This window comes from Eucalyptus grandis, chromosome 9 (assembly GCF_016545825.1).
Source record: "Eucalyptus grandis isolate ANBG69807.140 chromosome 9, ASM1654582v1, whole genome shotgun sequence".
Taxonomy (NCBI): domain Eukaryota; kingdom Viridiplantae; phylum Streptophyta; class Magnoliopsida; order Myrtales; family Myrtaceae; genus Eucalyptus; species Eucalyptus grandis.
This window is the reverse complement of record NC_052620.1, coordinates 37,144,426-37,172,406: the sequence shown is the minus strand read 5'-3', so window position 1 is coordinate 37,172,406 and position 27,981 is coordinate 37,144,426. Positions and strand designations below refer to the sequence as shown.

At 40.9% G+C, this 27,981-nt stretch overlaps 4 protein-coding genes and 1 non-coding gene across 6 annotated transcripts; 2 read left to right on the top strand and 3 right to left on the bottom strand.

The window, feature by feature from the left end:
- The first annotated feature begins 1,049 nt into the window (after positions 1 to 1,049).
- Positions 1,050 to 8,240, top strand: LOC104419646 (histidine kinase 1). Its single transcript, XM_010031365.3, is given in 14 exon segments — positions 1,050 to 1,482; positions 2,264 to 2,506; positions 2,611 to 3,408; positions 3,593 to 3,713; positions 3,716 to 3,839; positions 4,098 to 4,257; positions 4,459 to 4,585; positions 4,678 to 4,767; positions 4,971 to 5,165; positions 5,282 to 5,351; positions 5,523 to 5,565; positions 5,781 to 5,921; positions 6,120 to 7,322; positions 7,647 to 8,240. Coding segments are annotated over 14 exon segments (3,792 nt in total). The 5' UTR covers positions 1,050 to 1,221; the 3' UTR covers positions 7,863 to 8,240.
- A 1,719-nt stretch (positions 8,241 to 9,959) lies between these two features.
- LOC104419645 (proteasome subunit alpha type-7) lies at positions 9,960 to 12,978 on the top strand. Its single transcript, XM_010031364.2, has 3 exons — positions 9,960 to 10,262; positions 11,507 to 11,921; positions 12,514 to 12,978. Exons 1-3 carry the CDS (start codon positions 10,090 to 10,092, stop codon positions 12,673 to 12,675), a joined length of 750 nt encoding a protein of 249 aa, XP_010029666.1. The 5' UTR covers positions 9,960 to 10,089; the 3' UTR covers positions 12,676 to 12,978.
- A 474-nt stretch (positions 12,979 to 13,452) lies between these two features.
- On the bottom strand, positions 13,453 to 13,526 carry TRNAI-AAU. The gene has a single exon. It is a non-coding gene; the product is annotated as a tRNA-Ile (tRNA).
- A 334-nt stretch (positions 13,527 to 13,860) lies between these two features.
- Positions 13,861 to 20,248, bottom strand: LOC104419644 (cell cycle checkpoint protein RAD17). Of its 2 annotated transcripts, none has more exons than XM_010031361.3 (12): positions 19,861 to 20,248; positions 19,473 to 19,530; positions 18,818 to 18,903; positions 18,700 to 18,747; positions 18,057 to 18,113; positions 16,984 to 17,086; positions 16,447 to 16,754; positions 16,051 to 16,351; positions 15,675 to 15,818; positions 15,359 to 15,557; positions 15,187 to 15,247; positions 13,861 to 14,453 (listed from the first exon to the last, which is right to left on the bottom strand). In XM_010031361.3, exons 1-12 carry the CDS (start codon positions 20,083 to 20,085, stop codon positions 14,241 to 14,243), a joined length of 1,803 nt encoding a protein of 600 aa, XP_010029663.2. In that variant the 5' UTR covers positions 20,086 to 20,248; the 3' UTR covers positions 13,861 to 14,240. The 2 variants fall into 2 exon arrangements, with proteins under 2 accessions (XP_010029663.2, XP_010029665.2); XM_010031363.3 differs by having other exon boundaries at positions 15,675 to 15,800; positions 19,861 to 20,247.
- An 874-nt stretch (positions 20,249 to 21,122) lies between these two features.
- On the bottom strand, positions 21,123 to 25,886 carry LOC104419643 (beta-galactosidase 13). Its single transcript, XM_010031360.3, has 19 exons — positions 25,575 to 25,886; positions 25,390 to 25,485; positions 25,191 to 25,303; positions 25,047 to 25,113; positions 24,877 to 24,969; positions 24,652 to 24,795; positions 24,463 to 24,557; positions 24,177 to 24,282; positions 23,988 to 24,072; positions 23,626 to 23,744; positions 23,345 to 23,512; positions 23,075 to 23,256; positions 22,854 to 22,963; positions 22,581 to 22,690; positions 22,364 to 22,471; positions 22,180 to 22,284; positions 21,942 to 22,087; positions 21,530 to 21,875; positions 21,123 to 21,284 (listed from the first exon to the last, which is right to left on the bottom strand). Exons 1-19 carry the CDS (start codon positions 25,884 to 25,886, stop codon positions 21,123 to 21,125), a joined length of 2,667 nt encoding a protein of 888 aa, XP_010029662.3.
- Between the last annotated feature and the right edge of the window lie 2,095 nt (positions 25,887 to 27,981).

The following is a 27,981-nucleotide window of genomic DNA, read 5'->3' as shown; positions in this document are numbered from 1 at the left end:
AAAAAATAAAAGGTTGTTCAAAATTGCATTTGAATGTGACTTGCAGTAGTTCAGAATGCTTGAAGGGGCCTGCAAGTGCAAGTTCAATTGAGACCAGATATAATTGGGGACGTTGGTTCTCATTTGGATTCTAGATCAAGATAAAGTTCCAACATTCCATTAGTTTTTTTATTGTTGATTTCTTTATTCATCATTTCTTTCCCTCTTTCTCTGTAGGAACATGTAAGTTTCAGACCAAGATTCTCCCTCAGTCTTGTCCATTAATTTTTCAAAAGGAGAAGGGCTTTTGACTTTTGACTTCATGAATCGATTCTGTTCTCGGGAAGCAAAAATCTTGATTGACACCCTCTTTTCCGGAGGTAATTTTGATGCTCTCAAACGACTAGACAAAGCCAAAACTGTTGGGGCAAAGCAAGATGGTTCTGCCCAACACATAGCAGATGACAAACATTCTTTGCTATACATTAGCTTTTAAAGTTCATTGACATTTTCAATTATTTTTGGCAGCTTTTAAGAAGCAGCTTAATGGTAAAGTCGACATGCCCAGGAAGTGTTCTCGTCCGAACATTCTGATGTCAAATTTCAAAACCAGAAAGAAGAGAACTCTAGGCACAACCACTTCCTCTCAGTTGAGTTTTGAGTATTCCCAAGAACAACATGGTAAAATATTTTTAAGCTGTTGGAGCTAGAAGAAACTCTGTACAAGAAGCTTGGCACTATTGTGGTCACCAAGAGGAAGCTCGTTGCCTTGCCTTGTTTGTGTCATGGTCATGAACAGTGTTACTTATGAAACTTCTGCTACACTGAACCTCCGGTTCAGCTCCAGCAGTCGAATTTGCCGAACGCGGTATGTGAAAAGACGTGAACCGAAAGAAATTTGCACTAAAGGTTGTTTGTGGGTGGAGGGGGAATATAATATCACACCCCCTCCCTCCACAATTTGAAAAAAAAATTGCACCATCGAGATGTGCCTTGTCTTCAAAAAGTGGGAAATGACTCAAGCAGCTGTATACTTAACACCACACAACTCTCCATCTCTCCCTCCCTCCCTTCCTCCCTTCCTCTCTCTCTCTCTCTCTCTCACACACACACCACGCACGCACGCACAGCCACCCACCCACTCATTTCCACGCACGCATGCACGCATAGACACAGAGCAAAAAGCCTTTTCTTTCTCTGGAAAATGCATACTTAATGAGACTCAGGAGTGAGTGAGGCACCATGGCAGAGAGTTTTGGTATTGCAACACCAACGACCATATGCTCTGATTTCTCGACCCCGCCTGTTTCGCCGATGGGGACGCCTTTAAGGAAGGTGTTCGAGAGGATTTCGGGCCTCGCCTATCCTTGGAGAAGGGGGAGGGCGCCACAGGGCCGCCATCGGGTTTTCCGTAGAGATGTTCAGCAAGATGATTTTCAGTATGCAAGCGCTCGTTGCCTGTCGTCATACTACAGCGTCTTTGTGGCTCGCTTGGCCATCATGGTCAGTAAAAGTTTTAACTACATGGTCTGTTTAATGGTGTGATGAATTAGTGATCATGTGCTTTGAAAAAAAGGGATTGATTTTCGGATGAAATGAGCGACTGTCTAATATGATATTACTCATTGTCCGTGTGATATGTGTTGCCATTATAGTGAGTCATAGTAAGTAAATGTAGAATTTATAATAAGCATGATCATTCGGTTGGTAAAATCAACGAGCATAACAAGGAGTTCCAGAAAATGTCCATTTCTCAGCTACCTGAACTGTGTAAGTCCTCTGTTGCCTCGATTCTGTTTTTTGTGCCATGACAAAAGTTCTTCCAAAGCACATGGATCGGTCAAAGTTGGCATCGGTATGCAAAATTCATTAATTGGCATGCTGCTTGTTTTGTATCAACTAGCTGATCATGCGAATGAACTTAGGCCATACACGTTGGGAAATGATGGCTGCATTAAGATCTTTGACCATTTGATTTGAATGAACAGAGAATACAATTGATATTATTATATCATTTACTTCCCGGAACTGAAAAATTGCCTGAGATCTTGTGTTCCACTTTTGCGAGCTTGGAGATAAGGATTCCAAGGTGAAATTGTAGTTGACAATAGTAATTCCTCTGTTCTCAGTCCATTTCTGAGATTCTTTATGCATCGTTTCTTCTGCCTTGATCAGCAGCGACTTCTAGTCTTGTTAGAGAGTCTCGTGTTTTGCTTCGAATGTGAACAGAGAGAAAATGCGTGTGTTCAGCTATCAATTAAAGCGGACTGTCACATTCTCGCAGGTTATGCTGGCAATTTTAATTGGGTTGCTCACAATACTAACATGGCATATCACCAAAACCTATACGACAAAGTCTCTGAACAGCTTAGCATACGGACTGCGTCATGAGCTCTTACAGCGTCCCATATTACGGATGTGGAACATCCTTAATTCCACTGTTGAAATAACAACTGCTCAGGTTAAGCTCTCGGAATATGTGATCCGGCGGTACAGTAAACCTGACACTCAGGCCGAACAAGTCCAGGTTTGTCTTCAAAGACCTTTGGTTGTAATTAGCAACCACCCAACAAACTTGAGGTTTCCTTAGTGATACGATACCTTTGTCATTAACTACCCATTCTTTGGCAGCTGTATGAGGCAATGAGAGATGTCACATGGGCGCTGTTTGTGAGCCGTAAAGCGCTCAACGCGATAACAATCAATTACCGGAACGGCTTTGTCCAGGCTTTCCATAGAGATCATAGGAGCAGCAACACGTTCTACATATACTCCGACCTGATGAACTATTCAATCAGCACCAGCAGGCCTTCCAACCTCAATATGCTTTCGTCACTCCATGGATGGAACGACCAAACAATCCATGGCAACACATCGGCGACTTGGTACCGTGTATCTCTCGACCCCGTCACAGGCGAGAGGATAGGCAAACCAAGGACAATACTGCCCGATGATCTCATCAACATTGCTGGGCTTTCTCAAGTCCCTGATGGGGTAGCATCTTGGCACGTGGCTGTGAGCAAATACTCGGACTCGCCGCTGCTTTCGGCAGCATTGCCCGTGTGGGATCCTTCCAATGAGAGCATAGTGGCGGTCGTGGGTGTGACCACAGCGCTTTATAGCGTCGGCCAGCTAATGAAGGAGCTTGTTGAGTTTCATAGTGGGCACATTTATTTGACATCTCAAGAAGGTTACTTGCTTGCCACTTCTAGCAACACTCCTCTCTTGATCAATTCGACAAAAGGGCCGAAGCTTATGATGGCTAACCATTCTCAAGATCAAGTCATACAGTTGGGAGCCGAGTGGCTGCAGAGGACCTATGGAAACAGTTTTCCTGCAAATCATGAAGTTCATGTAGAGAATGCCGAACTTGATCGCCAGCACTATTACATTGATTCCTTCTTTCTGAATTTAAAAAGACTCCCGATGGTAAGCCTAAAGATATATGTACGTGCATCATACACTGTACACTTGACAGAAATAAAGATCAGTGAGACCAAATTGCAGGGAATTTCCAAATGTTGCGCTTTCCTTTCCCACAAAATCTGTCCAAATGCACACACATCACTCTGAACATTTCGCAAAGGAATGAACTGAGCAACAATTTTTGCAGGTGGGAGTGATCATCATACCAAGAAAATATATACTGGGGAAGGTGGATGAGAGAGCCTTCAAAACATTGGTCATACTCATATCTGCTTCGCTATGTACCTTGGTGATTGGATGCCTCTGCATTTTTTACTGACAAATGGAGTATCAAAGGAAATGAAACTGAGAGCAGAACTGATAAGCCACCTTGATGCAAGGAGGCGAGCCGAGGCATCAAGCAACTACAAAAGTCAATTTCTGGCAAATATGAGGTGAACCTCAATCTTAATCTTCAGAAATTTTTTATCATCATCAATTTGGGCATCAATGGTGATGTTAAAATGGAGAATATATAAACTTAAGTTAACAGATACTAGGCCGTTCTATTATTTGGATAAAAGCGGGTGCTGTGGAAATGGATTTCTTAGGTTCTATCGAGTGCCAGCAACAATATGATTGATATATAGGACTATTAAGGTCATTATCACATACATAAATCTACCTTCTGATACACATATCTTGTGTTACAGTCACGAATTGCGGACGCCTATGGCTGCAGTAATTGGATTGCTGGACATTCTTGTTTGTGATGATTGCCTAACGAATGAACAATACTCAACAGTCACCCAAATTCGAAAATGCTCAACCGCTCTGCTCAGGCTGCTGAACAATATATTGGATCTTAGCAAGGTCAGATATGATAGAAAAGCTAAATCTTGCCTTTAGTGAGTATCTGCAGCAATACAAAAAAAAATGTGCACCTATGAGAAAACATGGTAAAGGTTTGTGCAGGAACAAGCAAGCGCACACATATGGAGATAATATTATATGTTGCAGATGAAGCACATACATTGCACTTCTTTACTCTAAATGTCTTCTGTGTGTCATCAGGTGGAGTCTGGAAAACTAGTGCTGGAGGAGGCGGAGTTCAATTTAGCACGAGAACTGGAAGGACTTGTCGATATGTTCTCGGTGCAGTGCATTAATCACAACGTGGAGACTATCTTAGATCTTTCTGGTATGACCTACAAGCATGAACTCTTCTATCCAGCAGCAGTATGCTGAAAAATCCTCATTTAGCAGGCCTCATCAATTATCTTTTCCTTGCAGATGATATGCCAAAGTTAGTTCGAGGGGACTCCGCTAGGGTTGTCCAGATATTTGCAAATCTTATCAGCAATTCACTCAAATTTACTCCATGTGAGTATTACTAATCTCACAAGGCCTGATTGCATTCTGGAGTTTACAACATAAAGCAAACAGAAAGTGGTAATTTATAATCAGAATTTCAGGGCAACAGAATTTGAGAATAGTTCAGGACAATACACGAGTTTGCAAAACAACATAAAGAACACCTTAACTTTCTGTACCAAGAGTAATTTACCATCTGCGGTGATTGCCAGCTGGTCATATTATTATACGAGGATGGTGCGGAAACTCAAGGACCATGAGTGACTTTGTAAAGCTTCCTCTTGAGCATAAAATATCCATTTCTTCACTTAAGACAAAGTTGAAGCAACATGGTAGTCACGCAAGAAGGGCATCCAAGAAAGACAACAAAGTGACCCTCTGGTTCGAAGTTGATGACACTGGCTGTGGTAAGGCCTCTAAATTTCTTCATACCATACTGCATAGAATTAGTTCCTGTTTTTTTTTTTTTGGTTTGGGGGCGGTTGTTCTTGGGACATCCATTGAGCATTTTCTCTTGTTGTAGGAATCGATCCAAGCAAATGGGAATCTGTTTTTGAAAGCTTTGAGCAGGCCGATCCATCAACAACTCGATTGTGAGTCCTTCAAATGTCAAGGATAGTAAATTCAATTGAGAGTTCTCATGATAGATGCTCAAGTTAGTTTTTGTAGGGCAGATTAATCAAAAAAAGGCTTATATAGGAGAGATATCATCTAAAATATAGATCTTTTGCAATATCTTACTCTTCTTCTCTGCATATGTTCAGACATGGCGGGACTGGTCTTGGCCTATGCATCGTACGAACCTTGGTGAGTTGATTTCTTGTCAAATCTCTATCATGTGCAGCAAAAAGATGGCAAGGCGTAAAATAGAAAGCTCACATTTACAAGAAAGACAGCAAGAAGAAGAAACTGAAGTTGAAAATCAGAACAAAGGACACTTACTCCACAAACTACACCATAACAGATTCAGCTTTTTAAATAAGCTTTTTTTAGAATCTCTCCTTACAAGCATGTGATTACAGGTCAACAAAATGGGTGGAGAAATCAAAGTCATCAAGAAGAATGGCCCGGGAACTCTCATGAGACTTTACTTACTCCTCAATGCACCTGTTGATGGCACGGAACATAACTGCTCAGTGGATTATGCCGTGCACAACATAAGAGTACGTACTGTTCTTTCCAAGATTCTCTAACTCTCGGGTGCTTCAAACTAAGAATTAAAACGTCAATGACCGTAAAAGTACCATTATTTCAGTCTTTCCTTCTTAAAATTTGACTTTGACATGGATCAAAGGTGAGAAGACAGATTCATCGCACGCACACAACTTTTGTAATGACAATGGTCCATAATTTGGATGCAGGTGCTACTCGCACAACATGGAAGCACGGGTAGATTTATAATGTCTGGATGGCTGCGCAGAAATGGAGTTTCCACTCTGGAAGCATCTGGATGGAATGAATTGACCCAGATTCTTCAGGAACTCTACCAAGGCAGAAATTCAGGTGCTCCATACAGGACTGTCAATACGGAACATGCACATGAACTCCCGAGATCAGAAGTGACAACTTTCGATGATATTCAAAGTGAGATCCTCATCATAGTCGTGGATATAGAGCTACTTGACCTAAACACAGATATATGGAAGGAACAGCTCAATTTCCTAGACAAGTACCACAGGAAGGCAAAGTTCGCATGGATGCTAAACCATGACACCTTCAATGCCGTTAAGGTGGAGCTCCGAAGGAAAGGACACATGCTGATGGTCAACAAGCCACTATACAAGGCCAAGATGATTCAAATTCTGGATGCTGCCATAAAGGAGAGGAACTCTGAACTCCTGAAAAGGGGCTCCAATTCTTCAAAAAGCATGAATAAAGAAGAGGACTTGCACGAGTGTCTAGAAATCGACTCTGAGCACTATGAGGGTGCGAGCTCTGATGAACTGGACACAGTTGAAACATCACGTTCTGGTTGTACCAATACATCTCCTGGTGAACAAAAGCAACAGGAAGGGATCAAAACCCCTCCTGCTCTACAACACAGGACATCGAACTATCACTCATTCAATTCTACTCTGCTGTCTTCCGACTATAACAATTTAGGGAACGAAGAAGAAGCATGTCCAACTAGTCCCCCTTTGGACTGCCCAGATAATGCCGAAGGCAGATTCAAGTGCACGAGGAGCGTGTTTTCTTCAAAAGAAAAGGAAGATGGAAATTCAGAAGCACAGGAACAACTTCTGATCAGCAAGCGTCCTCCAGCCAAAGTTGATCCGTGTTCCAGTAAAGAATTGGACCAGAAAGGGTCTCTGGAGGGCCTGTGCATACTACTTGCCGAAGACACGCCAGTGCTTCAGAGAGTTGCTACGATCATGCTGGAAAAGTTGGGGGCTAAAGTCATTGCTGTTGGAGATGGCTTGCAGGCGGTGAATGCCCTGAACAGCAGTCTAGATGTAGATGCAGAAGACTTCAGGACGACGTTGCATTTGCAAAACGCGAACAGGATGCCTCAAGCAGGAGCACGAAGTTGGCAACCTTACGACCTGATCCTTATGGACTGTCAAGTAAGAGATGAATGCTCTATGACTCTTTCTTTTGGTCACGAACCATACTGCTTAGTGTGTTATCTCCAAACTTGCAAGCTTTCACCGGAGGAACCAATTCAAGCATGACAAAAATGAATTATTGATCTGTCTCCAAAACGATAGCAAACTTAATCTCCAGAGATTCTTCCTAGAAAAGGGTACTTTTGTTTGTTCATTGTGTCGTCCTGAGACAACACTCTTGAATCTGTTTAATTACCTTTGCCTACACATTCTCTCTTCCTTGCCATGCACTGCCCATTGACCGTCTATTGATACTAGATCTGTTTCCTGCAAAAAACACAGATGCCCCAGATGGACGGGTACGAAGCAACGAAAGCAATCAGAAGATCCGAGGCCGGAAGTGGCCTGCACATTCCGATTGTTGCGCTGACTGCGCATGCCATGTCATCAGATGAAGCCAAGTGCTTGGAGGTGGGAATGGACGCATACTTGACGAAGCCAATCGACTATAAGCTTATGGTGTCCACAATTCTGTCGCTCACCAAGGGAGTCAACTGAGAGAGCCTGCTAAAACAACTTAGAGAGAACCAAAGAAAGCCAGATTCTAAAGTCTACACAGTTTTTGCTTTTGAAATGTGAAAGAATCAGTATGATTAACGAACTGGGCAAGTATACCAGTGACCCCATCTGCAATCTGTAAAGACATCTGAGTTTCTCTAGCTTACTTCTGAGCATATTCGGAACATGAATCTCCAGGAACGGCGATCATCTGACTCTGTCAAACTTAACCATATCACAGCAACAGAGCAAAGCACTGGAAACACAGCATCAAGATCCTCGAGACTGCTAAACTGTCATTTGCAAACATATTCTGAAGTAGAAGTCAAAGTAGCTATTGGCAAAAGCAATTAAAAGACCGAATCTTCGTTGTCTCAAGCTTCACTCCAAAGAGCTGTCCATCGAGTTTCCATGTTCAGCTTTGATTTTTCGCGACAAAAGACGTCCATAGAAACTTTCGAGATCTTGCAGAAATTATTCACTCATGGGTCATGAACGATGGACCTTTGATGTATCTTATTGAACTTCATCAATGGCACGAACCATGCACACGAGCGACACAACGATACAACCCATCCCAATGAAGCTCAGAAACTGGAACATCATGAGTTATGTTACTGTCACAAGAGGAGAATGGGGATTTATTTTTGCTGGCGGAAATAGGGGAAATTGCAATTTCAGTCCTTGTACTTCGAGGGAATTTCACTTTTGGTCTTAATACTTCGTTCGGTTATAATTATGGTCCTCCTACTGTTTTCCGGCGATCATTTTAAGTCCTTCCATCAAATTTCCATTCAAAATATATCAAAAACTATCGAGCCGACACCGAAAACCGACACGTGGAGCCTGTGTGGAAGCCGCTAAAACAAATTACAATTTTGATCGTTATTCTTTTTCAAAGTGTTCAAATTTAGCGATTATGTTTTCGCGACGGTACTCGTCCTTGTACCATTGATTGCCGAATTTTAAGTAAGATTTTTCACAATTTGCAACAATATTTTTTTCTTTTTTTTGGCCTGGCAACAGTACTAGTTAACGCTAAAAACCGACAGGAGATGCCTTTGTGTATAAGCCTCTTAGGCAAACTACAATTTTGACCGTAGCTCTTTTTCAAGGTGTTCGAATTTAGCCACTATACTTTGTTTTCGCAACAGTACTATTACGAGATTTTAAGTAAGATTTTTCAAATTTTGCAACAGTGCTAGTTAATGATGATTGTTTTATTAGTAATTAATGAAGAAACTTCTTTTAATACTGTAATAGTATTCAAGAGTCGAGATTGAATCATAATTTTTCATAAATATTCTACAATATTTCACTATTACACATTGATATGATTAAAATATGTAAAAGTTGTTTTCCTAAAAATAGTTCCGGATACATCTATTTAAATTTGAACTAAAATTGAGGAAGTCACTATTGAATGTGGTGGAATTTATCTAACGGGACTTTCACCAGATTGGACACATTTGTTAACTTAGGAATCACCAATCAATAATTGGTCTTGATTTGAAATTTTCATAAGATTTTGAATGAAATTATGATAAAATAAATTGAGTTGTTCGGTGAAAAATAACATTGTGACTACTTACTAAAATTAAGCATGGCGAACAAAAGTGCAATTAATTCATAAGCATGCATTCATAGGTGCCACACGTCAATGCCCAATGCAGACCGACAATTTCAGTAGAATTTGAACGAAAATTTTTAAGAGAAGAACTTATCAAATACGTTTGTTAACCTTTCTATTTTCAAATAAAATTTCTATTCTCAAGAATAAATAAGTAGATTTTTATTTTCTTATTTCCATTCCAAATCAATTCCCTGCTTTTTAATTATTAAAAATAGAAAAATTAATTGATGTAATGAAACGAATTTCTATTTTTTTTCTGAAGAAAAAGAATGGGAAAAAAAAAACATGATACTCACCCAACATGTCTATATTTTCTAAGCAAAGATCACATGAAGGTTAAAATTGTAATTAAATAAAGCATGAGGGCCAAAAGTGAAAATTTCCAGAACTGAAGGGACCAAAAATGCAAAAAAAGAAAAAAGTGCCTGCTGCATATTTCTTGATGCCTAAGCCTAGTCACTCTGTACAAAAGAGGAGAGCTCGACGCAGAAGAAAGTCGCAGACGACGAGCACTCCTTGAGAGAGAGAGAGAGAGAGAGAGATCGAAGGTCGGAAGGGTAAAACGCTCGGAGCGCGAAGGATCGGAAGGCCGCCATGGCGAGGTACGACAGGGCCATCACCGTGTTCTCCCCCGACGGCCACCTCTTCCAGGTGGAGTACGCCCTCGAGGCCGTCCGCAAGGGCAACGCCGCCGTCGGCGTCCGCGGCACCGACACCATCGTCCTCGGCGTCGAGAAGAAGTCCACCGCCAAGCTCCAGGACTCGAGGTGGGTCCCCCCGGCCGCGCGGGGGTTCGCGCGTGCGTGCGATTGGCTGTTTTGATTTCGGATTGATCTGGTTTTTTTTGGGGGAAATGCGAGTAGCTAGGGTTCGTTCGGTTTTTGTTGATCCCCGATGGTGTCGATGTGGACCGAGGATTGATTGAGTTGGTGAGTCGATTGGGGGTTTTAGGTCTGGGGAAAGCAGGAATTGTCGGGTTCTTTTTTTTTTCAGCTGGGATCAGATCGTTTGTGGAAATCATGCCCTGCGAATTCTCCGATTATAACATGATTGAACATGAGATGTTATCTTAGAAAGAGAGTTGCTTTCTTCGGTTTCGGAGTAGAAAAGTTTAGCAGAGGAGGAATGGAGTAATAAGGAAATGGAATATTCAGGTTTCAACTAGAAAGTACTGAATTTTGCTTTCGAGATTTTGGAGTTGGAGCTTTACTTGGACTGGTGGAACTTTGTGCTATCTTGGGGCTGAAGTGCTGTCTGAAATCTAACTAAACTATGGAAGCTCAAAGTTGTGGTTTTATTTTCTTATGCAAGGACAATTCAACTAAGCCTATTTTAAAGATTGTAGGATCACTGAGATTAGGTGGTAAATCGAGTTTAGCAATGATATCATGTATCTTTTAAGATCATGACCTAAAAGACTATCCAACAGTTGTCGCTCTCTTTTAGTTGCCTGCAACTGATTTTTTTTCTTTGAACACATGTCAAGACTTTGAGGCTAAAATGTCCAGTTCAAATTGAGAGGATTCACATGTTTAGTAATTGGTGGTTAAATATTGGAGGATGTTTATTCATCAAGCTTATAGGTATGGTCATTAGTTAGGTGACGCATCATCATTGGCAAATCCTTTCAATGTTGACACACTGATATGATTTGATTTACTAAGGAAGCTTATGCTAGGTTGATTTATGCTGTTCGCTGTGACTTGTTGGTATCTGATTGACCTAATGGTAGCATGTAACCATATGGACTGGGGGTGCACATTAGAGAAGGCGACATGAGGCTTTTACCTGCAAGTGGTAAAAATTGTATTAAGACGACCAAGTGTACGTGTGTAAATAGATTTTTCCACCGAAATCTAAGTGGTATTTTGAAACTTGAATCTTGGTGACACATAAGCACGTAAATCTTCTTTACAACTGAAAATTGTTATCAACACTCTCATATTGCTCTTTCTCTTTCTTTTGTTGGTTGAACTATGCTCTTTGACATATATGCTTCCTCTGTATACAGATCGGTGAGGAAGATTGTTAGTCTGGATCAGCACATTGCATTGGCCTGTGCTGGCCTTAAAGCAGATGCTCGTGTATTAATAAACAGGGCACGAATTGAATGCCAGAGTCACAGACTTACAGTTGAAGATCCAGTGACTGTTGAGTATATTACACGTTACATTGCTGGTCTTCAGCAGAAGTATACACAGAGTGGGGGTGTGAGACCATTTGGTCTTTCAACTCTGATTATTGGTTTTGATCCCTACACTGGCGCACCATCACTGTATCAGACAGATCCATCCGGGACATTTTCAGCCTGGAAAGCTAATGCCACTGGTAGAAATTCCAATTCCATAAGGGAATTCCTAGAGAAAAACTACAAAGATACTTCAGGGCAGGAAACTGTGAAACTTGCTATACGTGCATTACTTGAGGTAAGTTTCTCTGCGTTATTTCAGAGATGTGTTGACCTGTGGACTGTCTTGTTGATTCATTAGTGTATTCATTTGGATATTAGAGTATTTTAAAAAATTGGGTATTTGGCTGGTGATAGTTGCCTTTTGTCTTTATAGCCCTTTTGCTCTTGGACATGAGTTTTACATCCCCTAACTTGAACCCACCTATTTTCCAACTCATGCATACATCCGAATGGATTTAATCCCCTTATTTGTGTCGCTCTTTATCTCTCTGTCAGCCTCAGGCACCTTCCTTGGAGAGTGTTTGCTTAGCTTTCTACTTCCGTGGCAGTTTTTCCATTTGCCTTTTACTTTTCGGCTAGTTTATATCGATGCGACAGTTATGAAGAAATGTTGTCCTTAGCAATCCAGCTGACTGGCTGATCAGGTTTTGGATGAATAGATGTTTTATATACATCAACTACAACATACATAGACAATGCCTAATCAGGATTGTTTTGTCTAACAATGCTTCTTAGAGATATCCAAGCCAATGGATAAGTTTTGTGAAAGCTACCTACAGTTGCATGATCAAATAGTTACTTACTAAAAGTACTGAATTTATTTCCAGGTTGTCGAGAGTGGGGGAAAGAACATAGAGATTGCTGTGATGACAAGAGAGCATGGCCTGCGACAGCTCGAAGAGGCTGAAATTGATGCCATTGTCGCCGAAATCGAGGCTGAGAAAGCAGCTGCGGAGGCTGCGAAGAAGGCCCCTCTTAAGGAGACTTGATTGCCTGCGGTTTCTTCCTGGCCCGTGACATTCTCATAGTTTTTTCCTCTCTTTACTCATCTTCTGTCGCTAGATGCAAACTGAGGATGATGCTTTCGCAGCTTTTTAAGGTCCCGAACATATCTGCTTCTGATTTATAGTTGTGTTAAGGACTCGTGTTCACGTGTGGGGAAGAAGCTGGCCTTCGCTGCTCCCTGCATTGTAGTTGTTGTTTTCTGCATGACGCCGTGAAATTCTATTGGAGAAACAGCATTTTACGTTCCCGGTCAAGGTTTGATTGGGCTAATCGATGACTTTTGCTTCCTTTTGGAACGCGTTGCAACGAGGATGCCTTCAAGTTCACTGAGAGTTCTGCCAAATATTTCCCAGAGGAAAACCATTGTCGAATTAAATTTTAATTGAAATCAGCTACTGAAGCAATTAACACGCAGTATCTCTATAACCTGAGCATTTTGACGTGTCTGATAAGATGCACATGGTGACACGTTATCGGTGGATTTTGCCCTAGTAATTCGTGTGCAAAGGTGCTGTTTTGCCAAACGATTACATATTTTTGTGCACTTTCACTGTGAGATACATTAGATCGATTTTTTGTGTTTTTTTTTTTTTTCTTTGGTCTAAACATTAGATTAATAGGGCCATGAAAGAGGGAAATATTTGATGTGGACCAATGGCTCTCAATCTCTCCCCGTCTGGTACAATTTCCAAAAGAAGGGACTCGTACAGAAGTAAAACACTTTAAAAGGGAAGGACGATGGAAAATTCAAAAAGGAAGTTTGGCCCATGCAGGTCTCGAACCTGCGACCTTCGCGTTATTAGCACGACGCTCTAACCAACTGAGCTAATAGGCCTTGATGTTCAGTGGGGCTAGTCAAATATATAAAATACAATTGATTCTTGATCAACTTACCGTGTGAGAGGTTATCATTGCTCCTTTCGTATAATTAATAAGACAGCCCCGGACCGTTCATTTACAGCTAATCTTGTCTTTCCCATGTGTTGATTTTCCACATGAAGAATCGACCCAATAGTCTGAACGTGGGCAACGCATCAGCATCTTTTTCACCGAAGGTTAACCAGGAGATAGTATATATGATTATCAGTTGCAAATTGAACGTGCACATTTCACATCTTGCTAGTAAACTGCAGTAAGCTGGCGAAGCTGTATCAAGTTTAACAGATGGCTCAAGAAAGGATTTTAGTTCGCTCATAACTTGTCAAGATCAAGAAAGACCTACGATTTGATTTTCCCTTTTCGTTTTGCTCTGCATACAATCTAACTTTCCTTGAAGAAGTAAAGGACGAAATACACAAAGGAAAACTCCAAAATTTTACTCAACCTAATGCTATACAAGGAACTCTGTTTGGCAAGGCGACATAGCTCAGTTGGTAGAGCTCTGCTCTTCCAATTGGGTCGTTGTGATTCCGGGTCGTTGTAATTCCAGGTTGGATTGTCTAATGCAAGCAGGAATACACATACAGACCCATAATGAGGATACTGTACATACTAGGGGAAGCAAACCACGGAGCTCTTGCACATTATCATGAACAGACTAGACTCCAACTCACCACTCCTCAATTTCATCATCAGATGTCTTGACTTCTCGGTCATCTAAACTGATCCCATCTTCAATCTCAGTGCTCAGCATCATCACTTCATGAGCTTGGAGTCTATGCTGAAGCCATTTACACGCAGGCATGTACTCAGTAGCTATTACTGACGTATCAATTGAGCTAACTCCATTATAAACCATGAATCTCTGTCTTAACATCTCATCCTGCAGCCAAACCGTGACAAGATTTCAAAGGTATAAATTTTGCATGGCCAGAAAAATAATGGTTAAAATCTCATCCAACATACTTTCTATGCCAACCACAGAGGGTGACATCAGTGGATATTGTAGAGTAATATAAGTGGCTCCGATCCTTATGAGTATAACAGTTACGGGCTGTTTGGAAAACAACAATAATAAAGCATCGAGTGCTTTCAAGGTCCAGGGTTTTTATTTTTTTAATTAAAGCATTTGAGAATTCAGTTATTACACCATGCGAACGGTGGGGATATAATTGCGACTTATTTAAGGAAGTCCAAATGACAAAAGCAGAAAGATCATGTTTGCAAAGTCTAACAACTAGAGGACAAATATCTGCTGTCGCAGCTGGATGAAGGCAGCATGAGTAGACCCAGCAAACTTGGGATTGTTCTCTTGATGATTAAAAATCGAATGCTACATTTCAATAAGAATTAGAAGGGGCACAATACAAGCTGCAAGCATGCCAAATTAGTGTGCCAAAGGAGTTAAAATCTGTGAAGATGACAAGCTTAGTAAATTTAACATTTACTTGAAGGGCACGCATTTGCTTGAAGGTCATTCTTCTACTGACTTTGCAATTTTCAATTTCAGAAATCCTCAAAAAAAAAAAATTTAAATAAATAAACAGCAATCATGATGAGTAGAGAGTTCCTTGATAAAACAAATGGAAGATGCAAAGCGTTAACGCCAAGCATACCTTGTTGTGCAAAGAGAATTTCTCACTCTGCCAGAGTTTCGGCTTACGAATGGAATGCCACCTGCACCTCATAAAGGATTGGCAGGTAGTTCATATAAACATTTGAAATTACTCAAAAAAGAAAAAAGAAAGACAAACGTAAATAGCATGCTCAATGTGTATAAAGGGAAACCTGGGGGGCAATGGATGAGAGTTTCCAAAAAGCACCCCTCGAACAGCAATTGAAGCAGCAGCTGACTGTACAACACCCTCTGCCTCATAATTTCTAGCTACTGCTCCATGAAAACTGTGCAAGAGCACATCAGCATCACCCAAATAAGAAAGCACAGCAGAGGCATCATCAACAGCCTCCTCATCAAGAAAGTCTAGAACTGCAACAGGAATTATAGAAAGAGTCCATCAGCAGTAGAATGGTCGTTGCTAGCAATCTTATCTCTTTGTTTTTCAAGAAAGCACAGAGCACAGCTATGTTGGAAGGGGAGAAGTACCATTTTCATGCAGAAAATCAGCAATTGGTCTTGCTTGCCCATGTGCCTGAGAAAGGACCTTCTCTGGAGCATCCATCTTAAAGGGTAATCTCATAAATTTCTCTTGCATGAGGTGTGGATCTTTCCCTACAAAACAACAAAAAGCTGGCACACAGGTAATCACACAGAAACATGCCGTGCAGTAACCTTAACCTTGCTTACACCCTACTAAGTCACATGCAGACAGCACAAGCACATGCCAAGATGTCTCCCATCAATATATCATGATAAGAAGATTGTAAGTGCAGTGACTGGAGAAGACAGTGCCATCATGGGGCTAAAGCTAGAAACATCCAAACGAAATCACAATAAATCTCAAGCCTACATCAGAACTTACCTGATGGAGAAACACTCTCTCTTTTGTTATGGAGAAACTTTCCCAGGGCATGGAAGAGAGAGATTGTCTCATCTCTGCCAAAATTAAGATCGTATACTGTAGTTGGACTGGACGAAGAAAAGGATGGCCAGTCCACCTTAAGACAAAAAAATTGTAAGGCTGTGATTGCATGTCGGATGTCGCCTCCACTTGCCTTCGCTATTAAATCAATCTGTTCGGAAGCCACATTGCGCTTCTCCTGTCTACATATTTTGGAAAGTATCCTCTTAATGGCATTACTGGTGATAGGATTAAATGCAATCTGAGAATTTCAAGGAGATAGGCTACAAGTCAGGCACACGAGTAAAATATGTATATTATCCAAGGATAACTGTAGAACTAGTTCAAGAAGCTGACTTTACGAGCTCCAGCACTTTCAAGGGACAAATGGAGTTCCTCTAAGAATCGTGCTTCCCTGTCAGCCGAATCCACTCGACCATAATCAGTTATTAGAATAGCTGTTGGTATATGAGTAGATTGCACAAGAAGATGTAGACAGTTCTGCAGTCTTCTACATGCAACATTCCCATGCGTCATGGGTAGATCATCAATGAGGAGTATTGCTGATGATTTTGACTCTCCAGCAGATGATTGAGAAATCAGTCCATACTTTCTTGTTCTCTCAACAAAAGCTTCAAACTCATCCAACTTAGATACATACTGCCCTGACAGTAGATCAAAATAACTCATCAATAAATAAGGAAATTTTAGAATCTTAATTGCCAGTTTGACAACAGTGTACACATACTTTTACCCTTACGCCAGAGCAAAATCACTGCCTGTTCAGAAGTATTTATGAGCAGAGACAGTCCAGGCAAAAAAGAGGGAGTGACATGTGTTCACTGACAGAACTTAACCATGAGAGATTCAATAAACCAATTGATGTTTATATACCTGTGTTACTGTTATGGACATATTCCTTCCAGACTGTTGGAGTAGGCGTGTTCCACTCACACAATGTGGCTCCTAGGTGAGATGCAACAACATAAATAGTAGCCTGCACAACAGATCTCTTATTTCAACATCGCAATGCTTGAACTTATAGGTGCCAGCACTAAGTGCAGAAGTCATGAGACAATAGTCCAATCAGGTGAGAAATAAAAGAGCATTTTTTCCTTTATCAGATACAAGAAGGTTAGAAGAATCAAATGAAAAACAAAATGCAGGCAGGGGCAGACAAAAAGTATCATTATCCACTAAGCCAAATGTTCCCCAAAATACACTTTTCCTCAGATTCCAAGATCGTGCATTTATTCAGCAGATGGCCGCAGATCAGTTTAAAAACTCAAAATTAATAAGTTAGAATGAGTTAGTGTCAAGTCCATGTCCACACTATCAGGTAGAGATCCAATCATAGGGAGATAATAAGGGCTTGTTCAGTTAGTTAAGTTCAAGTAGAAAGTACATTTTGGCTTTCTCGCTAAAATTTAGAAAAAAAATCCAAGTTTCAAAAGATTGTAAAAAAAATACATGTGAATCTATGTGTCAATATTTGTATGTCATGAAAGTTTTGGGTGCTTAGTGCCAAAAAAAAGTCGACATGCATCCGCCCCCAGATTTAGATTAAGCAAAAGTAAAAGTCTATACAGACAGACCTTAAAGCTAGGCATGATGAAATAGTCAAAGCAGTTTCTGCATAACCTGTCTGAGAGATTAAATAGAGAATAATTTTCGCGGGCACATCCAGTTTCAGAAAGCAAAACATTTTCAAGGTTTGGACCAACTTCACATTAGATTAGAAATAAACCACAAACAAACCAGTCAAACCAACAATGTTTGTGGTCTAAACTAGTGTCTCCAAGTCCAACTTCATAACTATGCCGCTTCAGACACAAGAATGCTGAACTGAAAATGCATCAATATATTCACCCAATATAATTACAAGAAGTATGCTTGAACTGGAGATACGACTAAAGCTCACATCTTCATTAAGATGTTTGTTTAATATAAGAGAAAGGAAGACATACAGATTTTCCTACACCAGCTGGCCCAGTAATAACAAGAACATGATCACCGAGGTTATCCTGCAATTTAAGAATGTGGAGCATTAATTTTCACAAGGAAGGGAAAGGAAAACAAATTTTCCACAGGTCGTCCTTTTAGTGATTATTCTATTATGCAGAAAGGAACTAAATTTTTGTTGCCAAAACATCCCTATTTCTTGGAGACTTAAATCTGTCTTTGGAATGGATACCATTATGTAATATTTCATGGAAGACACCAGAACCACATGGACCATAACAATCGTTACAATCACAACCACCATCACCACTATCATCGTCATCATTTAAGAAAGCTTCCGATTTATGTGTGCATGAATTTTGTACCCATGCTGATAGTCAAACATTTGCTGATAATAAGCACAAGGTGAAAAGTTGAAACGGCTTATGTTGTATTATACACACTCTTATGACCATCCACCACTTAGTTCAACAGCAGCAGAATCACCCATCAATCCTAAACACGCCCACATGCAAAGACAGCACCAGATCACAACAGTTCATAAACCTTTGTCAATAGTATTGCTAAGAAGACTCATCCTGAACAAGTTTCCAACTAAGTGTGTGGTGAACACCTCATATTGGTAGCCCTCATAAATAACGGAAGTACCTTTGAAGTAATCAATCGTTCCTCAAACCATGATTTCACTTCTTCAACCTACAATCAAAGAATAATCAATATCATGACATTCAGTCTCATACACAAAAATTGAGCAAGCTGGATCAACCTTTTTCTTGTGTACTGCAAGCTCTTCAAAAGTACATGGTTTATACTTATCAACCCATGACTCCTTGGCAGTGCTCCTACCAAAACCTGCTCCACATACCATCCAGAACAACTAAGGGCTACCGGATAAAGGAAACAATAGAAACACACCAACAAACAAAAGCAGATTTGTGAAACAAAATACAGTCTGAAGCTCAAACTTAGAGAATAAAAGGACCAATATCATCTAAACACCTCAATGATAATATAAAGCGCAATTAAAGACTGTAGAGCTTTTGTTTAGTGAATACCCCTAGATGACAGTACTAAATCATCTCTATTTGCGAGGTCATAATCCTTTCTCAGTGTTATAAAAAACTTCCTTCTAAGATTGCACTTTAGCCCCTCGAGGCTCACCCTGTATCAACTCTTGTTTGAAAGACCGGCTAAGGATGTGACAACTGGCATACAAAGTTGCATTGCTTTGCATCACATTTCACTTGGGCAGTCAATAACCCATTCCAGTTGCTGAACACTGAGAGCCTTCCACTATCACTAGATATCACCGAAATAAAATATGCAAGCGACGAAATAATGCTTCCCAAGCAACAACATAGTGCATACTAAAACTAGGGCACGATAAATATTTTTCGAAAAGAAAAAAGGCAAGGGCATACCCGTTGTTACCTTGGCACCAGTGAATACTTCATTGAAGTCTTCCTCTAAAAACTGAAACTGCAATAGGTTAAACCCAAAATTTCAGAAAGTCCAGTAGCAGGATCAACTTCAAATTTTTCTTTTTGTTTCCCCTCATGAACTACTTCTATTGCCGACATTCCTTAAGCAGACTAAAAGTGCCATTTTCACTCCATCTTTATCGGCAGTTCTCCAGGCAGCTTAAGTCTCACTAGCCACCACTGACCGGTGACCATAAATCCCCACACTAATACGAAGGACTCACGTACTAAGTTGAAACGCAACAAATACATCGGACGTAAGAGCCTTCTCCTAATTGGAAAAAGACGGAAGATCACGGAGAAATGGATGACGTCGGAGCAACTATACCTCGTCTACGATGGAGGACTGCCTGGACGACGACGATCGGGATCGGGAGCCCGAAACCCGAGGCTTCTTCGCTCTCCTCGGCTCCGACCGAGCAACGTGCGGCTTCGCCGCCGGCTTCGAGCGGCTCCGACTCGAGCTCAGCGCTCCTTCGCCTTCGCCTTCGCCTTCGCCTTCGTCGCCTCCGTCGTCCGACGACAAAACGACGACCGCGTCCCTCTTCCCCATCGCGAAGCGCCAAGGTCCGACGATCGCCGAACGGCGTAAGCTCACGGCATCGTCGGCGGTCGGCGAGGCTCTCGGATGGGAACCGAGCGAACGGCGATTGCAGAGAATGAAAATGGCGGGATTGGGTAGAGAGAGAGGCGCGGTTTTCGCGAGGCGTGGGTGACAAGCCGAGGGCGGAGGGTTTTGCTCGGGTGTGCGACGGGAGTACCGTTGAAGGCGTGAAACCCGAACGAAACGACACCGTATATCAGGCAATTATTCCACAATGACATTATAATCAAGTTGACATGAATTAATATATATGATTATGGAAATTCAATCACTTCTAGATTATATCAGACAATTATTCCATATCAGTTGACATGAATTAATATATATGAATTGATTTGGACTTTGACTCGATCACTTTTTTGATCGAAAAATCAAGAGTAATGCTGACACGTATGACTTTCGTCGGTAAATTAAAGTGTAACGACTTTATCTATCACGAATCTCGTATGATTTCAATATACACACAAAAAGCTATCTATAAAGTTTGAAGATTGAAATAGAAGTGGTGGATTGCTTGATTCGTACTTAGTTAATAGATTTTTTCTTCTTTTTTTTTAATCAGTGACAATATGGTTTAGTGCAAAAAGGTGCATTATTTTTGTTTAGGGTAAAACCTACTCGAACAAAAGTCTTGTTCACAAAAATAACAAAAATGAAGTTTGTAAAAAACAGTAGGATTTCACGAAGGAAATGCCTAAGACGCTTGTTAAAGCGACTATACCAAGAAAATTTACAATACTTGATAATTCGAGAATCGATATATTTCTTTATAAGATATTTCGAGGCACTAACTTAAGGACCCAATCAGTATTTTTGAATTTTATCACATGATTTTTTTGGTCGAAAAAAAATTTTGAGATTCCACATGAATTGAAATTGTCAAAATTTGGAGCTGAAAAATCAAAAGGCTTGCTCGAACTCTTCTTCCCAAAGGCCGTCGACTGCAACTAGCTCGTTCCTAAAGGTCCCGCGTCCCTGTCCTGTTCTCACGAATCTCTACCTTCTCCGGCTTTGCTCGGCGCACTCTTCCCGTCGCCGCAACGCACCTGGACGGCCAGCATCTTCAGCACGTCGGGGCACAGACTGCCCGCCTTGTCGAAGTTCTTTCGCTCCACCTTCACGGAACACTTGCTTCTTCCCAGGCAGCGCTGCTCGAGCACACGCAAAATGCGGACGAGTTGTTAAGTGCACGAGCAGTTTCTCAGCTCGAAAGTTGAACAGACGTCGACAGACTAACTGGCAGACTAGGAAGAGAAGCAAGTAGATTTAAAGAGAACGAGAGATGTCGATGTGGGAAATACTTGCGCAGCATTTTATTCGTTGCGACGGCAATGAATTGGTGCATGCGCGTGTACGTTCGTGCGGGCGTGTGTGTAAGAGAGAGGTAAGAAACCTGCTCAACGACTTTCTGGCTCTTGGCTGCCGAACAGTTGCCGACGCCGTAACTTCCGCAAGCGCCAAACGGGTTGCCGTAGCTCGCGAACTCGACCTTGACGATCTTCTTGTCCTCCGGGCACTGCAAATGAGCCCTCGGCTTCATGTCATCCGCAACAGTTCGAATCAGACCGCCGTTTGTTTTCCACGATTTCACAGTCACCGGATCGCGTTCATGGATGAAGCTACAGACGACATCTCGGCTCACTGTCAAGATCTTGACACCTTCAGGATTTCCTCCGATTTCCTCCAACAGAACGAGAAGGTTGTCTGTCGGCTTCAGGAACGCTCTCGGAACATGGTATCTGCAAAAAGAAGTCATCCATTTTTCTGTTTTTCTGTTTTTTTATTGCAAATTGTGAAATACTTACACATCCTGGGATGGCCTCTCTAGAGGACTCAGGTAAGACGACCAGTATCTGCCAATGCTCTTGCCATTGACCCAGGCCATGCCCTTCGACATCGTTCCAAGTTGCATCACCACAGGATCGTTTCCTTCAGGAGCATCGAAATAAGCCTAGGAATCGGCTAAAATCTATCAGAACATTTTCGCACGAATCTTCTTCTTCTTCATTTGGCAATGAATGGGAAATTTTGTCTCTGATGTACCTTGTACCAGGTGAGAGGTTGTCCGTGTTTTTTAGCTTTCGTCCACTGTACCCTGTGAGAGCCCCCTTGTCTGTAGACATGGAGTTTTTCACCGTCCAAGCCTACCTGCAGCATCAGGACTGAGCCTGGGTTTGTCTTTGTGTCCCAAGACTTTCGTGTGAAAAACTAGCCATGGTTTGATTACCTTATGCGCCCATCCATTGAGCGACAGATCGAGGGTCCCGGTGTTGAGGCCTTTGAGTGTCACTTTGTGGACTCCAGCAAACCGGTGCTCCATGTAGGCTCCGCTATCCTGAAGCATAATGAAGATTGGGAAGTGACAACACGTCTCTCACGTCATGTTTGCAATGTAAAGGAGAAAAAGACACCAAGACAGTAGAAGGATTCGACCACGTTATTACCGGTAAACCAACTGTCGCGCTCAGCAGAGATATGTTATTGAGTCCAGGTTTTAGTTCGATTGGTTTCTGTAAGACAAAGCTCTTCTCTATGTTGCTTCCATGACCGGACCCTGTGAAGCAGGCGAAATGTACTCGTGAGAAATTAAAGACTACTGAGTATTTGTCACATCCTCCTTCTCCAGGACTGTACCAGATGGCCAGAGAATGTCTGGACAAGTAGCCCTTTTGCCGAAAATCCTTCGAAACAACGAGACTGAGGATAAAATGCAGTACCTATATACTCTCCGTTGACAAAGGCATGCATCAAGTGGCCGAGATTCGCCACCTGAAGGACTGGAATGATGTCCTTTCTAAAGGGTAAGTCGGTGGGATACAATTTAATGCTGCCAAACAACAAGTAAGGACATATTGAAGTTCTACTAAGTAGTAAGGTAACTAGGGATGCATTTTAGCTTCCCAGGTTTTACTTCTTGGAGGAATGCTTAGTTGCTTACCTGGTAGCATACCACAGATAATCTGTCGTGTCTTTTGTCGTGCTCATCAATTCTAGAGGACTCTTTGACTTAATAGGAGCATCGCTGGTCGTCGGAATATTGTCCCGCCACATTTCCCACCGTAGATTCTTGTTAGCTATCTCTGATTGATGATATTTTCTCGAACTGTGCTGCGAGACAACCTGATAATACATAGACGTATTACAACTTGCATAGACCTCACTAAAATTCACTCGAGTGAAAGAAACAAGAGCTGGTCTCCAGTGGTACCGTTCCCGTGTTATAGACCACAGTCTTGCAATCGACAAGGATGCTGATAGATCGCTGAGGTAGGTAATACTCAATGCCCTTGAACATCACTTGTCTAGGAAGCCGAGTACTATTGTTGGATAGAAAGGCGGCACAGATGCCAGTACCTGGTTTCTCGTAGACTTGGGCCTGCAATGTAAAATTCGCTCAGCTTTGTCGCATCTCTGTTCAAGGGTAAGCTGAATCTACTGAATATATCAGGTTTCAGGTTTGGCCCACGCTTTCGTTTCCTATTTTTATACCTCGAGTCCTTCTCCCAAATTTTGGACCGTGGGAGTCCCCCAAAGCAGGGCTTTCTTACACAACCTCAAAGCCGAATGCAAGTCTCTTAAGTGACCCCATTTCGGCTCCCTCAACAGACCTACATATAGTAAATCACTGCTTCAGTACAACCTTATCCAATGATTCAACCTAGCCATATCCTAAAGAAAATAAATCGCCATAGCTGGTAAGCTTTGTGAATTTTCTCGATGACTATTCATTGGAAAGACCGAATTTTTTTAGGCAGAACCGTGTAGTCCAGAAAATAGGAACGGCATAACGGTAAGTTCAGTTCTTATGGACAAACAGAGGTTCAATCGAACAAAGAACCAGGGAGACTTACCGTATTCATCAATGGGAGCTTCATCGTAATATCTAGTAGTTACAAAAGAGGATGGTGTTCTGCCGAAATTTGTTCCACCGTAGTACTGCCAGACACAACAATACAAGTAGTCCACCGTACCAAAAGGGTCTTAAACCATATCGACCTACTACAATTCATGTTAATTCTGTGGAGATGGGCTTAACATACCATGTAATAGTTTGCCAGAGTGCCGTTTTTGGAGAAGAAACGAGCGACAGAGTATGCGAGATCTTCTGCAGATCTTTGGGATGGAGGGTCACCAAACACTCTGTATCTGTTATTTGGCCATTGCCTTGGTTAATGCATATGTAGAGCAAGTCTGAACGGATCTTACTTAGTCGTTACAGAACTTATTCATCGTGAAAGAGTAGCATCTACGATACAACGATTTTGATCTGCTAAGGCCGTGGAACATATATGGAGGAGAAAAATCTGATGTTTTGGAAATACTTACTGAGCAGTCCAGTTCTCGGTCCACAGCCTAGGTTTATTGGGACTGTTTGGACCGGTGAAGGTATCCCCACAGTTTCTGCCGTTGCATGCGTTGATCTGCACTTTATGTTTGTTTCTCGGCACGTTACAAAATGCTTAGGCATTCGCCGTGAACAGATGACATATCAGGAACGAAAAAAAAATATCTTACCACAGGATCAGGAGCGTCCTTCTGCATGCACATAACCCACGGAACTCCTGTTTTGAGCCCCACGGCCATCTTTCCTGCCCACTGGATGTATCGAGTTCCTAGCATTTTATAAGCCAGCTGAACGTTGGTGTACTCGTTCTCAATCTGCAGTCATCAACCAGGAAAATTGAATTTTCTTGATCTAGCAAAAGATCTTCTGGATTTCTTTTAAGTGCGACGCTCAACCTGAGATAAGATAATGGGGCCGCCTTGAGAAGCAAACAACTTCTCATCCTTCATCTTCTTTATGATTACTTTGGTGAACTTTTTCATGTGGTACTGCAAATTGGAAGAAACCCCGAAACTTGTTAGGCATGCCCACTCCATCCAAGAGAACTATGAAGAGCATTATTTACCTTGAATGGTTCATTGTCGGTCCGAAAGGTGATGTTCGGTACCTCTCTCAACCAATACGGGAAGCCTCTGCACAGAACACGATCACGAGACATGATAGCTGAAAGTCATAAGAGGAATGAAAGTGCAGAGAAATCAGATCATACCCGAAATTCCATTCAGCTTCTATGAACGGACCGACCCTTAGCGTTGCATACATTCCTAGCTTGCCGATCATTTTGATGAATTTGACCAAATCATAGTTTCCATTGAAATTGTACTGCAGGATAAGCTCAAACTGCGTAAACATCTCAAATCCTAGAAACAGCTCACAAAATAGGCAAACCAGCGAAGCTGAAGTGCTACCTGACCCTGCACTGGTTCATGAACGTTCCAAAAGACGTAAGTCTGAATCACATTGAGACCGCCCTTTTTCGCCTTGTGTAGAATGTCTCCCCACATCTAGTTCCAAAAACAAGAACAGCATCTGTCGGTTCCGAATTCCAATTGAAATGACCTCAAATGAATATAAATAGAAACACGAGATTTACCTCGGGGGTACTACGCGGGTAATGGATGGAACCCGAGAAGAGAAGCTCTCTGCTTCCATTGATGATCAAAGACCTTGCATCATAAGTCACTCCTGGAGCTTTGTCGGCCACTGCAGAGAGCACTGAAATGAAAGCCAGGAGCGCCGCGAGAAACACCTGGCCTAATTTCAACATCTTCTGCTCTTGCATTATATTGCCAAAACTACCAATCTTGCTTAAAAATGTCTGTGGCTTCCTTTTCCTGGAACGCGTTTTTGCTAATGGGAAAGATCGAGACTTCCTGGCAGAACCAGATGAAGACGCGGCCGGCATGGATCGACCCAGAAAACCGTCTTGCGAGAAGATTATTCTCCTCAGACTATATGAGGATGCTGAAGCGTAGGCAATCCGATGACGAAGAAGAAGAAGATAGTTTAGAGAAGAAGGTGGTGGGGTGTGAGGCAAGGGTCACTTCACGTCATGTTCAAGTGAATGGTCTTGAATTTCCGTTTATGTCGTTTCTTCTTTGATTCTCTTCCTCTTTCAAGCTACTGTTCTCTCTCCTCTCGCTCGCTAAATTTGGGAGATGATGACCAAGTCGAGAAGCGATCCGAATTTCTGGTTGGTAGCTGATGAACTCCTGAGGATTAGTGGAGGGAAATGCCACACATTGAATGAATTCCCCCAATGACAAACCTTCTCTAAACTGATCTATTTTTATGATGATAAATGTCGATGAGTTTTGGTAAGTGCCAAAAAAAAAATCATTAGTAGTAGGGGGAAAAATAGAAAAGAAGGACCGATGACTTTTTTTCTGGGTTAACTTATTAGCACTTTTATGAAATCACCAACTCTTTTTTTTTTTTTTTTATAATTTGCATATTAGTAACTTCTGTATTGACCTACCAATTTTTATTTGCATAACTTGCCGACGCTTCGGATTCATTAACTTTTATATGAATTAGGAATCTGAATCAAAGTGGCACGGTAGCTTTTATTATATTAAATTACCTAAAAGCATATTTACGTATCTAAATAATATACCAAATCCTAATGATGTTTTTGGCTTGGGCAATATTAGATTAAGGTGACATTAGAAGTATAGTGCAATTATAAATTTAGGATATTACGAACCAGCATAGAAATGAATTAAGTATATGATAAGTTTAAATCCTTATCAATTTTATCTTACTGCAAATTATATTAATAGTTTTATATGAATTGGATCAAATATATCATTTAAAAAAATTGAGTCAATTTTAAATATTTTTGTGAAACTACGATGAAAAAATTGGACTATGTTGTTTAAGGATATATTTGACGATATCCGAAACGCCAGGTTGTTTTTCTTTATCCACATTATGGAAGTGTATAATATCAAGATCATTTCACAATCAATTAATTATTTTTTTCCTCAAAATTGTTAGATAAAAGGGGAAAAAAACTGTAGTACAACAATATAAAACTCATTATCTCTCAATATCACCTAAGATCATATAATCGGATTAATAAATAAAATAGTATTCCTTAAACTCTGTACTTTTTAATTTACAAGATGTTATTATTAGTGTAATAAGATATATGTACTTTTAAAATTATACATAAGTTCAACAAAGTAATTAATTTATTTCAAGATTTTATTTATTCATTAAATTACAATTAATAATAGATAAATTCCAAAGAGAATATTTTGGAGAAGTAATAGTAACTTATTTCAAGATATTTTGTGTTTATCTCTGTTCTCAATGTTAATCAAATAAGAGAAGGTTTCAAGAATAATAAGTCAATAATCTTCGACTTATTAGTTGATTAGGGTACCATGGTGCGAATTATGTATTTCAAGATGTTTTATATTTTAACTTTTGGAATCAATTAAAGAAGAAATTGAAAAGAAATGAAAAAAAATTGGAGTATATATTAAAGATAATCTTTTTTTATCCGTATTTTTATATCTAAACCCAATGAAAAATAAAAATTTAAGAAAGACAAATTGATTGTTGAATGTGTCATGTGGCGAGACAATGCCATGCGCATGCCACATAATAATCACAGAGGTTGAGTGATATGTTGTGCATTATTTAGAAAGGATCATATTAACAAGTGTCCTCAAAACTCCATCAACCAATGTCCAACATGAAAATCACTCGGTTTTCAGCGCGTGCTTCGAAATCCCCTGCGAACTCCAATTCATTCATTTCTTCTTGTTAAGCGAGAAAGAAATAATTATCATACTCCTGCAGGTGCATCTACATTGCTCAAAATAGCCAAAAGAATTTTAATACTCCCATCTACTCTTCTATCAAAGATAATGTTAGAAAATCCAGTTTGGGAAAGTTGTCAACTTCACCTAATATGAAATTGTTCAAAACCTCCAAGACTATAATAAACTGCAAGCATCATTCAATTTGGTCATTTAATAAGTGATTTC

Bases quoted from the DNA above. Each gene is read 5' to 3' on its own strand.
- LOC104419645 (XM_010031364.2), top strand. From the start codon at position 10,090: ATGGCGAGGTACGACAGGGCCATCACCGTGTTCTCCCCCGACGGCCAC. The intron at 10,263-11,506 runs GTGGGTCCCCCC...CTCTGTATACAG, and splicing joins GCCAAGCTCCAGGACTCGAG to ATCGGTGAGGAAGATTGTTA. The intron at 11,922-12,513 runs GTAAGTTTCTCT...ATTTATTTCCAG, and splicing joins CTATACGTGCATTACTTGAG to GTTGTCGAGAGTGGGGGAAA.
- LOC104419644 (XM_010031361.3), bottom strand. From the start codon at position 20,085: ATGGGGAAGAGGGACGCGGTCGTCGTTTTGTCGTCGGACGACGGAGGC. The intron at 15,819-16,050 runs GTAAGTTCTGAT...CCTGTGTGCCAG, and splicing joins AGAGAGTGTTTCTCCATCAG to CTTTTTGTTGTTTTGTAGGG. The intron at 15,558-15,674 runs GTACTTCTCCCC...TTCCTGTTGCAG, and splicing joins TGATTTTCTGCATGAAAATG to TTCTAGACTTTCTTGATGAG.
- LOC104419643 (XM_010031360.3), bottom strand. From the start codon at position 25,886: ATGCCGGCCGCGTCTTCATCTGGTTCTGCCAGGAAGTCTCGATCTTTC. The intron at 24,796-24,876 runs GTTGAGCGTCGC...TGATGACTGCAG, and splicing joins GCCCCATTATCTTATCTCAG to ATTGAGAACGAGTACACCAA. The intron at 23,745-23,987 runs GTAAGTCTCCCT...TACTATATGTAG, and splicing joins AGCTCCCATTGATGAATACG to GTCTGTTGAGGGAGCCGAAA.